The sequence below is a fragment of the Odocoileus virginianus genome, chromosome 31 (assembly GCF_023699985.2).
Source record: "Odocoileus virginianus isolate 20LAN1187 ecotype Illinois chromosome 31, Ovbor_1.2, whole genome shotgun sequence".
Taxonomy (NCBI): Eukaryota; Metazoa; Chordata; class Mammalia; order Artiodactyla; family Cervidae; genus Odocoileus; species Odocoileus virginianus.
In genome coordinates, this window is record NC_069704.1 from 16,443,179 (window position 1) to 16,456,751 (window position 13,573).

The window sequence follows — 13,573 nt, forward strand, 5'->3', positions numbered from 1 at the left end:
TTTTGACTACACACACCTTTGTTGGCAAAGTAATTTCTCCGCTTTTTAATATGCTATCTAGGTTGGTCATAACTTTTCTTCCAAGGAGCAAGTGTCTTTTAATTTCATGGCTGCAGTCACCATCTGCAGTAATTCTGGAGCCCCCAAAAATAAAGTCTGTCACTGTTTCCATTGTTTCCCCATCTATTTGCCATGAAGTGATGGGACCAGATGCCATGATCTAAGTTTTCTGAACACTGAGTTTTAAGCCAACTTTTTTTACTCTCCTTAGATAAACAAATTGTAGAATATAATGCTACTGAGCAATAAAAAAGAATATGCAACAACATGGGTAAATCTCAAAAACCTTCTGCTGAGCTAAAGAAGCCAGACACCAAAGATGCATACTGTATGATTTCATCATGGGTGGTGGTTGGGATTTACTTGAATAGAGCACAAGCAACTTATTCAAGTAATGGAAACATTCCGTATCTTGGTCGTGGTGGTGCTTACAAAGGTATACAAGTTTACTGAAATTCTAGAATGAGTGCATTTTATTATGCAACTTATACTACAGTAAAGTTGATTTTTTTTTAATTTTTAAAGGAGCTCATTCCTAAGTTTCTTGTAAATTATTCTTTGCTAAAACATTTTTTAAGAGATCCTGATAAAGCTGGGCTCTGTACTGTATACCTTGCAAGACTCATACAGGTTATAGCTAGAAATGGAATTACTAATTTACAAGATACATAAATCTTCAACTTTGTCAGATATTGCCAAACTGCTCTCCCAAGTTGTTTTTGTTTCAACTCTAAATCCCTTTAAAGTAGTTTACACTCTTTGTCTTTACTTCCTCTTATTCACCTAGTCTATTAAAAATATTTTTCTATTCTCTAACAGTCCATTGAAACTACTTTTACCAAGGTTACCAAATACCTCTTAATTTCAAAATTCAACAGCCTCTTTTCAGTTTTAATCATTCTTGACCACTCCAGTCTCCTTTTGCTTTATTTCACAATTACACTATTTCACATAATGTTTTACACTGAGGAACCAAAAGATATTTCATGCTTCTGAAACTTTTCTCAAGTTGTCTCTGGTGGGAGAAAGTAAACTTGGCCAAAATAACCAAGTGAAGTGAAAGTCGCTCAGTTGTGTCCAACTCTTTGCAACCCCACAGATACACAGTCCATGGAATTCTCCAGGCCAAAATACTGGAGTAGGTAGCCTTTCCCTTTTCCAGAGGATCTTCCCAACCCAGGGATCGAACTCAGGTCTCCTGCATTGCAGGCAGATTCTTTACCAGCTGAGCCACAACAAAAGCCCAAGAATACTGGAGTGGGCAGCCTATCCCTTCTCCAGCAGATCTTCCTGATCCAGGAATCGAATCTGGGTCTCCTGCATTGCAGGAGGATTCTTTACCAATTGAGTTATCAGGGAATTCCAATAGCCAAATATATCCCAGTATACAAATATCCCAATAGCCAAAAAAATAACCAAAACAAGCCAAATATGTCATTTTTATCTTAAAAATGTACATGAATTTTGGATTCTACTCCATAATATATTCCTATTCAACTTTAAAGCATTTAAAATAAATTAACATTAAGCTTAATCAATGATACATAATGTATCATATTTATAATATGACTGTACATAATATCAAAATATATCCCCTGGGTTATGTATAATTCTAGTCTGAAAAACAAATGACTTACTCGAAATTGTGAAGCTTAGATTTTAACATATATCTGTCTAATTCCAAAGCCCATGTGCCTCCCCCATACCAAGAGTCTCAGTTGGCACAAGTTTCTTTCCTCTGAGACTTGAGTTTTAACAATCACAAAGGACTTTTGAAAGTAGGAAAAGTAGAACTAAGTCCTTGAAAGAAACTGGGAACCCCCCTCCCCAACAAGGACAGAACATTCAAAGAATGTTCAGCTTGCTTGAGCTATGGAAGAAAGGAAAGGAGGATAAAAAGACAGGAGGGAAGGAAAGAAGAGAAGGAAAAAAAAACAAGAGGAGAAGAAAGGATAAATTAAATATATTTCTCTCTGAAAGGAAGAAATTAATAGATGAGACAGGGAAAATGTAACCATACATCTGAAACATAACGAACAAGTATATATGTAGATAAACGCAGACTCCCTATGCCTTCAAAATAAAGAATATATTTACTTTTCACACATACAAATAATAATTACAAAATCTCATCAGTAAAAGAATAAAAATGAAGTCTCAACAAATATCAAACAATAACATACAGTTATATAATAACCACATATACTGTCCAAAATGCAGTTCTAAGAGAAATCATTTTCTAAAAAGATTTTTTTGGGGAGGACTTTGGTCCAACCTTTGGTTGGACCCAAAGGTCCAACGCTTAAGACTTCACTTACATGAAATACTAGAACAGATAAATTTATAGACATAAAGCAGATCACTGGTTGCCTACAGTTGAGCGGAATGAGGAAAAACATGAAGGGAATGCTAATGTTTATGAGGTTTATTTGGGGGTGACAAAAATGTTCTAATATTAATTGTGGTAACAGTAGCACATCTCTGTGCTAAAAACCACTGAACATTTTACCTGGATGAATTGTATAGTGTGTAAAATATACTTCAGTTAAGCTATTACCAAAAAAAACAGCTCAAAATTTAATGACTGGAAGAAGGCACATATGAAGAGATTTTGCCTTAGATATCTGAAGTACAACCACCACAGATCACCTCTACTGCAGAGAATACTGGGAAAAAAAATAAATGATCTCTACAGTGATTTAGTTCTAAGATATAAATTTATATAACATATTCTGTTTTCCTTCTAAGCATCTCATAGGTTTGCTTTCAGCCAAAAATATCTAGGCTGACACAGAGTTATCTATAAGATTTCTCTAGGCTTAAATAATACTTTAAAAATCAACTGTATACCAGTGAACAATATATAATAATTTTAAGAAGAATAATCAGAATTAGTCTCATCATAAAGCTGCAAGTAAAATTCATAATATGTGTCAGACACAGTCATAGAATAACACATGTCATCTCCAATCTTGTCAACAATCAGTACAGTGAAGATGAGGAAATCAGGATTCAGAGATATTAAGTAACTTGCCTATTCAGTGATTAGACAACAAAGCTAGGATTTGAATTTAAGACTGCCTGTCTCTAAAACCTATGATATCATACTATTTCCTATCTTTAAGAAGGGATAAAACATCCAGTCAGGCAATAGTAATTAAAGAGATTTACCACAAATATGTACTAATATAAAAATATTAAAAGTTTAAAAGAACTTCAGAGAACATCTACGCCAAGTACCTCATTTTACAAATGACACAACACTTCACAGTCTCTGATTAGCCTTGGCTATTTCCGCTACTCTCTGGCTTCCAATGTATTACAAAGTCAAAGGGTTAGTCAGTCATGTTTGACTCCTTGCGACCCCATGGACTATAGCCTGCCAGGCTCCACTACCCATGGAATTCTTAAGGCAAGAATACTGGAGTGGGTTGCCATTCCCTTCCCCAGGGGGTCTTTCTGACCCAGTGATCAAACCCAGGTCTCCTGCATTGCAGGCAGATGTATTAAACGGCTATCTGCAAATCCTTCATGATAGCCTCAGCATAAATCAAATAAGGAATCATAGAAGAGCTGTTTCAGTAAGTCATGGACGTGTTGAATAAACTCCCCAAAACTGATATTTTTAGACTATCATACAAAATAATTATTTCTGTTACTTGCCTTATGCAGAATTCTGGTTACACAGAATCTATAATACTGATTTATTGCTACTTTGAACACCTACCTTCGTGGCCACAAGAAACACAGTAAAGAAGAACATAAGATTATGCCTTGATATTGCCAAATGCTTGGTTTGCTGGAATGTGAAGATAACTGATCCCAGCAGGGTTACCTTGGCAGTGCTGAAAATAAAACATATTTTAACTCAATAAGTAATAAACATGATTTATCTCTATATTTCTCAGAGTATTCTCAAAATATTATATGAGTTATTAATAGATGTAACACAAAAATGAATTCTATAAACTTTTGGAAATGCTGAGTTATATAAAGTTAAACACCTTTCTTCTCAGCATATAGTATCAGATTTTAGAAGGTTCATACATACTGTGACTTTCTGATAAAGACAGAGCTTTTCTATATGCAATATTTCTGAATTGACCACATAACACTGTTTCAAAAGGATTTGAAAGTCCCACATTCTATAGCATGATTTGAGAAAAGCATATTAATCCTGAAAAATCTTACAGTGCTAACCAAGCTCCTTGGGTGGGATGGGGAACGGAAAAGAAAGTCTTGATTTGTAGCAGTTCCTCATTTTCCATGGTGTGAACACCTTGTGGTATTTGCAGGCAATTTGATCCAGGACCCCCCACAAATACCAAAACTCACTGATGCACAAGTCCCTTATATAAACTGACATAGTTGCATATAATCTATGCACATCCTCCCACAAACTGTAAATAATCTCTAGAATATTTGTAATACCAATATAATGTAAATGCCATGTAAACAGTTGTAAATACAATATAAATACTATGTAAACAGCTCTCAGCATATGAAAAATTCAGTTTGCTTTCAGAAACTTTCTGGAATTTTTTAAAAATATTTTTAGTCCACAGTTGGTTAATACACAAAGGCAGAAACCTTGGATACAGAGGGCCAACTGTACTCCCACAGTCCACTTCAGGGTGCTGTGCCTAATCACTCTCATAAAACAGCACCAGCACATTACTTACCTAACTCCAGTACAAAACATTAGCATTAGCCAATATCTTAAATTTAAAGTCTATAATAAGATATTAATCTACAAATAAGTACTATTTTCATGTCATATATTTGCCACACACTTAAAAGTATATCTCAGTAACATCATTTTCTAGCTGTTTATGCTTACAACTAGAAAAAGATAAATAATAAACTCTCAGAAAGCCATAGTGTAAAATACGACAAATGTAAAAGTCCTTATAAATAACTTTGTGAAAAATAAGTTCTTTCTTTAATTATTACAAACTAAGGATTGAGTTGAAAACAGAATTAGGCTGGGTAACAGGATTTGGATTTTGCTTACCAATAACTGGGCAGCATTCCTGTTTTAGGACAGTGGTTCACAAGCTTTTTGACTGTGCGTCTCTAATGGTAAAAGTGTCTAAGACACTCCTTAATATATATCAATTATTTTATAATTATGTACATTATATCACAAATGTACATCATAAATTATATCATAAAATGTACACCAAACTGACTTTTTAAAAGAATGAGATTTATTTAAAAATTGGTTAATTCCACTAAGACACCGTCTTAATGTTGTTTTGCTACTCTGTTTCTAATAGTTCCCTTTCTGTAACAGAGTGCCTCATCAAGGGCATCTCAGCACACACACACAGTATTTTGGACTGTGTTCTCTTAGAGCATAAATTCACAAGCAATGAATCGGAGGAGCAAGGATTGTGTAAACAATAAATTGGAGCAGGTGGTTGAAGCAGCCTTGGGATTTAGAAGACAGTCGGTGAGATTGATTAGGAAGATCAGAATGCATTCAGAAAATTCTTATGCTTATTAATTTCCTGTGAATCTAGTAAATAGCTATCTGCTTCCAAAATACAACAGTGGAACAGGCTCCAGGATAACAGCTATAGACACTGCCATTCCAAAAGGGAGGAAATGTAAAGAAGAAAGTGATCACAGACCTATGCAATTTCAAAATTCAGCAGATCAAATTCCATTAGATTTCAAGACCCAGGACTAACTCTCCATGGCTTAAGGGGGTCCATCTTCCGAGTCTGCAGCTCTAATCTCTGCACTTATGACTCTGGCTTATTCACCTGTGACTCCAGCCTATGGGTCCAGCCTCGGTTTCTAAGACCACAATTTCCACCTTTTCCCTGAATGGTAGCATATGTCTACAGCTAAGAAGTTTTATCAGCCTATTACTACCCATAGAATTTTGAGAGTCTAACTTCTTTTACTTCATCTTATCTCTGTCCTTTTCAGTCCAACCTGACAGTGATTCTGTTGATATTACATCTTCAAAAATCTTTTGGGCTTCCTATGTGTGACACATGGGCTTCTCAGGTGGTTGAGTTGGTAAAGAATCTGTCTGCCATTGCAGGAGACACCAGAGACACTGGTTCAATCCCTGCGTCAGGAAGATCCCCTGAAGTAGGAAATGGCAACCCATTCCAGTAATCTTGCTGCAGAAATCCCATGGACAGAAGAGCCTGGCAGTTTACAATCCATGGAGTCACAAAGAGTCGGACATGACTCAGACTAAACAACACATATATGTATTCATATATTTCATATATTTTTTACCAAATAGTTTTGCATAGTGAAGAAAGCCTTTATGGTCTTAGAGAATACGTATGTTGGAATAAACAGAATGTTGGTAGAAACATGAACATTAGAGGTGCTGGTGAGGTCTCAGAAGGAAATGAGGAACATGATACTGGAAACTGAAAGAAAGGTATTTAGTTATATGTGCTACAGTTTTGTGGAAAGCATAATCTGTAAGCAGTGAACCTGGATATTTAGTTGAGATTTGGAAGCAAACTGCTGATGGTCTGAGTTGGTTTCTTCTTGCTTCTTTCAATGATGTGTGAGAGGAAAGCTTTGAATTGAGGAAATAACTGCTAAACAAAGAAACCAAGACTTGATGATTTGGGAAATTATCAGCCTATCCAGACTGTAAAAAATGACAAAATTAGGAGAGTTATTCTCAGGAAAAGCTAGCTGTGGAGAGAGAGTTAAGGGTGTGGCTGGGCAACTTTTGCTAGTGTTAAGAGACTAGGTGTGTAATTCATGGATCCATTCAGCTCTCACAGCAGAAGCCAGGAATAAAGATGAGATTATCCAGGAAAGGTCTGTGAAGGATCATCTTGACTAATGGCATGGATCCCCTGTGTCATATTTGTATGCGTGTGCGCTCAGTTGCTCAGTCATGTCCAACTCTTCCTGATCCCATGGACTGTATACATAAATACACACATGGCCTTCCCTGGTGGCTCAGTGGTAAAAGAATCCGCCTGCCAGTGCAGGAGACATGGGTTCGATCCCTGGTTAGGAAGATTCCCTGGAGAAGGGAATGGCAACCCACTCCAGTACTCTTGCCTGGGAAATTCCATGGACAGAGAAGCCTGGCAGGCTACTGTCCATGGGAGTAGCAAAAGAGTCAGACACGACTGAACAGCTAACACTTCCACTTTCTCACACACACACACAGAACTACTATTTTCCAAGTTTACACACACACACACACACATATATATAGATATATCTCCACACATACACAAAATATCATAATGGACCCCATGATTTCACTTGACAAACTGCTAATCATTCAATCATCCACATAGCATTTACTATCTACTGTGTGGTAGGTGCTCCAGTTATAAAAGCAATCAGAAGAGAGAAAATCCCTGTACTTGACCTCTGGTATTCTTTGAAGCATGAGGGGAAGCCAAGGAGAGAGAAAAACAAACATAATGGATAAGTAAATTATAAAATATGATAAATGCTGGGTAGGGGGGAAGAGACAGAAGTGTTTCAATTTTAAGTAAGGCAGTCCTCATTGAGAAGTTAAGCTCTGAAAAACTACTTTGAGCAAAGTAGATAAGGGAGCTAGTCACCGAAGGAAAAAGATTCTAGACAGAGAGAGAAGTTAGTTTTAAAACAGACAACACCTGGCTTGTTCAAGGATACAGTGCAGTGAGCAAGAAAGAGAACAGTGAGAGCTGAAGTCAAAGCAAATTGGGTGTGGTGGAGACATGTATCTTGGAGGGTCTCAGAGGCCAGTTGGGCAAGACACTACAAGGTTTTAAACACAGGAGAATCACAACTTGATTTCAGTTTTACAGCCTTGAGAAATGTTTCATGGAAGAAATTTCAGAGCATATACTCAAAATGAGAAAAATATCCCCTTTCACTAATGCCTTATTTATAACTTATTTACTTATTTATCAATCAAAGCTTCCTTTGTTCTATTTCTAAACTACCTCCTTCAAGCTTTAAGGGATACATTTTAAGTTAAACATCCTGAAATCTACTGGTTCATTCAAACACATACCTCATCATTCATACTACTTCCCAACCCTCATTTTTAATCCATTCTAATGAGTTTATTTTACATTAAGTCTTCCTCACCTTACTTATTATGGCCACTAAAGCCTAAGTCTTTCCTTACTGAATTATGCAAATGGTAACTATATTTCTCTGTTTCATTTTCAGTTGCATCAGGAATACATTTGTGACTTATTTGATTGGGTCAGTGCCTTTAGAAAAATCTAACAATTAGATTCTCCTAAATGGGCGCAAAGGTAGTTTGAATTGTACAAGCACAGAATGGGTTATTTCCTCTTTTTCTTATTTTTTGTATGTAGTTACTCAACTCTCATTTTTAAAGTAACTAACAGAGCTTTATGATAATGTATTGACTATTCACATAAGTTTGACATTTTACTACCAGAATTATGAATAATTTGAAATCTGGGCGATGATGTAGCCATTTTTCATTAATGGCTACATTAATGCCAAGAGCCTGCCACTGATTCCAGAGAAGTCTGCTCCTGTTCTCAGTTCATAAATACACTCTCTTCCCACAATTCTACAATAATCTAAGAGCTTTTGTTTGGTTTTATTTTCTAAGAGGAGGAACCCACAGTAAAAGTAATCAATATTTATTTTTAAAGCTACATTTAAGACAGTAGACTTTCTGAAAAAAAAAAAAAAAATAGGTTTCCTAGTTTTCGTCCCATTATCATTTTATTTGTCTTTCTGTTTGTTTCATTCACATTTAGAGTCCCAAAAATGCTTTAAAAATAAATTTGGTAAAATCTAAAGATAAAAGACCACGTCTCAGTATAGTCTATACCAACTCACTAGGACATCTTCAGCCATTCCTCCGCTTCTGGTTTCCAACATCCTTTTATCAACTGCTCAAAGTTCGTGATAATGCTACCACCTGCACCTAAAAAGACCAAGATAAGATAGGAATGTGTTAGTTGTTCAGTCACGGCAAACTCTTGGCAAGCCCATGGACTATAGCCCACTAGTTTCCTCTGTCAATGGATACTGGAAAGGATACTGGAGTAGGTAGCCATTCCCTTTTCCAGGAGATCTTTCCGACCCAGGAATGCAACCCAGGTCTCCTGCACTGCAGGCGGATACTTTACCATCTGAGCCACCAACACAAGAATACTTAACCAGACATTCTTGAGAAAATATATGAAATACAGCCATAATTCTACCTCCTGACTTAAAATTCCAAGCTATAATTTTTATGAGGAAGAAAAAAGTTGCTTTGTACATTTATGGTACTGAGATAACTGCAATTCTTTCATGGCAGCTGTCTATTGCACTATAATTAAGGTTAAAAGTGGGGTCTCAGACAGAGATGTAATTTGAGGTTTGTTTCTGACCTGAAAAAATAAACTCCTCTGCTTTATCATTTCCTTCTCTGATTTTAGTTTTAGGTGCAGTAACTGTAACAACAGATTGAAAATTTAATTTCAACTTACAAAAGAACAATAAAGGTAGGTAATATAGAGTGAACATGAACCCATAATCAATCACATTTACTATTTCAGAGTATTCAAGATGGAAAAAAAAGCCAGAAAGAACAAAGCAAAGTTTTTTTAATTAGATACACCACATAATGTCTTATGTAAACTTGTTTTATTTATGGTGGCAGCTACACCTTAATTAACTATGAATCTCTCTGGTTACAGGTATTAATCAAACCAATAATAAATATTCTATATTTTAAGATAATCAGGTATAAAATAATGGCTGATGACTAGCACTAGTTAAGAGTGCCAGTTTTGAATTAAATTAACCAGCCAAGATAAACAATGTTTTCATCTTCCAAAGAAGTCTCTGCTATTAAAGTATGTGGTTCCCATTAATGTAACTAAAGAACATTTGTAGTATACCAATAACAGAATATTTATGAACACATGTTGTTAATATTACCTCGGGCCCATCCAATAGCTATCATGACTATCCAGCCATTTTTGTAATAGCTATTAGCATGTGTGACTCCACCTACTATTTTCCAAGTTCTGGTCACTTCCTTCATTCCCGCAGCCAACAGTTGAACAGGTAGGAATGAGTATCCCTGGGAAACTAGGTCACATGGGCAAAAAAATGCAATATACCTGAAATTAAAATTTAAATATTTTAATATGACTGTAATCAGAACAAAAAAATCTAGCATATCAGCAATAACAATCTGATAAAACACAACAAATGGAATATCCAAATAGACATGGAATTTGACTGCAAGAAGACCACAGACTGAATTAAGTCAGTTTGTTTTTTTTTTTTGGCTGATCCATGAGGCATGTGGCATCTTAGTTCCCCAACCAGGGATCAAATCCATGCTCCCTGAAGGAAAGCACAGAGTGTTAACCACTGGACTGCCAGGGAAGTTCTGAAGTGAATTTTTTAAATCACATGAAGCACATAAAAAAATCTGCCAAAAAGTCATAATGAAAGAGGAATATAAAGTTTGTACTTCTGAGTACTCTATATATGCAGTAAGTTCCTAATCTCTGTCTGTACTACTCTAGAAGCTAAGTGTTGAATGCACCAACAATATAAAGCAAGTGTATAATCACCCTTATGGCAGGAAGCAAAGAACTAAAGAGCTTCTTGATGAAAGTGAGAGAGGAGAGTGAAAAAGTTGGCTTAAAATTCAACATTCAGAAAACTAAGATCATGGCATCTGGTCCCATCACTTCATAGCAAGTAGATGGGGGAAACAATGGAAACAGTGAGAGGCTTTATTTTTGGGGGCTCCAAAATCACTGCAGATGGTGACTGCAGACATAAAATTAAAAGATGCTTGCTCCTTGGAAGAAAAATTGTGACCAACCTAGACAGCATATTAAAAAGCAGAGACATTACTTTGCCAACAAAGGTCCGTCTAGTCAAGGCTATGGTTTTTCCAGTAGTCATGTATGGATGTGAGAGTTGGACTAAAAAGAAAGCTGAGTGCCAAAGAATTGATGCTTTTGAACTGTGGTGTTGGAGAAGACTCTTGAGAGTCCCTTGGACAGCAAGGAGATCCAACCAGTCCATCCTAAAGGAAATCAGTCCTGAATATTCACTGGAAAGACTGATGCTGAAGCTGAGACTTCAATACTCCGGCCACCTGATGCAAAGAACTGACTCATTTGAAAAGATCCTGATGCTGGTAAAGATGGAAGGTGGGAGGAGAAGAGGACAACAAACGCTGAGATCATTGGATGGTATCACCAACTCAACGGACATGAGTTTGAGTAAACTCCGGGAGTTGGTGATGGACAGGTTGGCCTGGTGTGCTGCAGTCCATGGGGTCACAAAGAGTTAGACAGGACTGAGCAACTGAACTTGAACTTGATAATCACTTCTGCTCTGGGGTTTCTCTAGACAGAAAGTGAAAGGCGCTCAGTCGTGTCCGACTCTTTGTGACCCCATGGACACTACAGTCCCTGGAATTCTTCAGGCCAGAATACTGAAGTGGGCAGCCTTTCCCTTCTCCAGGGAATCTCCCCAATCCAGGGATTGAACCCAGGTCTCCCACAGGGCAGGTGGATTCTTTACCAGCTGAGCCACAAGGGAAGCCCTCTCTAGGTAGAGTGTCTTTGGAATTAGAAAAGAGCCTTTGGTAGCTGAGCAAGGAGCAGCATTTCAACCCCACTTACATCTTCACTTGTGCCCCTTTGTGTATAAACTTCAACCTATACAGAGAAAGGTCATAGCTCTCAACAAGACAGATTCATTCATATTAAGGAAAAACACATTTTCAGTTAAAAGAATATGAAGCTTGTTCTTCAACTCAGTTGAGTAAGTTTAAGTTTCAACCAATCAAACTGTGATATTAGTTTAAGAATAATTCACTCCTCAGGTGAATTTTTTCTGCAGCTTCACTTGTTCTAAGCATCTGTCCAACAATTAACAGTAGATTGATAGGAAGACTCAGCACCCCCCCACCCCCATAGTCCTAACACTCTCTGACAGACAATTTTGTGCTTAAAGCAGAATATTTATCTTGAAGCAAAGAGGAATATACTGCTTAAAAGAGGTACTCTATCTTTTCTAAAAGAAGTTGTTAATCTTACTTCATGGTTCATAAACCCAAACTCCCAAAAGTATTCATGGAATATGAAACTTGTTCACCAAAACATTACTTCAGAGACCAAATATAAGATGCAATGATTTGTTCGGCCTGAAACACCCTCTCTTCTTCAACTCCACTTACGAATTCTTCCTTTTCTTCACGATTTCACTCAAATACTACCATATACATTGACTTTGGGAGTTTTATTTAATATTCTCAGTTCAGACTAAATTCTGATGGTTCCTATATTCAACATAGCTCTTCTATACCTTTTCTTTATAATAAATTATAACAGTCCTTAATGGCAGGAATCATTCACTGTGTTACCCCCTCACCTAAAACTCAGCATAATAAAAAGTAGCCCTGAGTTAAATCATTTATTAACAGTTAAATAATTAGCAGGAGTCAAAACACAAAATATATCAAATCAAAGAACCATCTGATAATTAAAGAGCTTTAAAGAAAGAAATAAATTACCTTAGTTAAAAGCTTTTTGAAAATGACAGGTATGATATAAAAACTTTACATGTTTATATAATATTTTGAAAGCCTCTCTTTAAAGGTAGAACAAAATTTCCAGGAAGTAGGCTAGGTGCCAGGCAAAGAAAAGAGTTACATTTAAGCAATTTTTTAAAGTATATTTTTAAATAAAATGAAAATAATGCATGCTCAAAATACTCAGACAAAAATGCAACAAAAGAAAAATAATACAAATGACCCCATTTTCATTCTCTACACAGAAACTATCTTCAGCATGAGTTAAAAGCCTAAACTACTACAAGAGCAATCTTGACATTTGTTTTTTTGAATGCATGCAGGGGCATGGAGGATCTTTAGTTCCCTAACTAGGGATCAAACCCGTGCCCACTCCCGTGAAAGCACTGAATCTTAACCACTGGACCACCAAGGAAGTCCCAATCTTGGAGTTTTTATATCCAGTTATGTGACATTTTGGCATATGGTCTAAAAATCTGTAATTACTGCTATTTCTAATAAATAATTCTTTATAGCATTTCAGATATTTCTAAAGTATACCTATAACACACTAATATTTCAAATAAAAATAGTTCTCATGTCAAGTGTTAAACAGCCACAGGGCAAAATAAGAATTGTTTATTGTGCTCCATAGACTTACAAGTAAGCAAATCAGACCAGTGGCTCCCTAAACAGCCATTCCTGCTCTATAACACGTTAGCTTTTAAAAATTCCTTTGATGACTCAACTCAACCAACACTCATTAAGGAATCATCATGTTCCTCCTTCTGTAAAGATTATAATTTCAACTTTAATTAAAATTGTAGCATCTAAGAAACTTTTAACTTTAAAGCGCTTCAAGAAAACATATCAGAAAAGAAGGACTGCAACATAACATGAAATGGAACAAGAAGGCAATTTATTTCTCATATATTTTTAAGTCACTTAGATTAACAGAGAGAGTTGCTAAATAACAAAAGTTAGTCTAAAACA

The 13,573-nt window shown here is 36.2% G+C and overlaps 1 protein-coding gene across 2 annotated transcripts in view; it reads right to left on the bottom strand.

Annotated features, from left to right (window-relative positions):
- Window positions 1-13,573, bottom strand: part of TMEM38B (transmembrane protein 38B) — a 67,182-nt gene that overhangs the window by 22,058 nt on the left and 31,551 nt on the right. The window contains exons 3-6 of one of the 2 annotated variants that reach the window (XM_020869476.2): window positions 9,976-10,160; window positions 9,423-9,485; window positions 8,884-8,971; window positions 3,788-3,905 (exon numbers count right to left, since the gene is read on the bottom strand). In XM_020869476.2, coding sequence (XP_020725135.2) covers window positions 3,788-3,905; window positions 8,884-8,971; window positions 9,423-9,485; window positions 9,976-10,160 — 454 coding nt within the window. The remainder of the gene's footprint in view (window positions 1-3,787; window positions 3,906-8,883; window positions 8,972-9,422; window positions 9,486-9,975; window positions 10,161-13,573) is intronic. The other variant, XM_020869477.2, reaches the window with a different exon arrangement.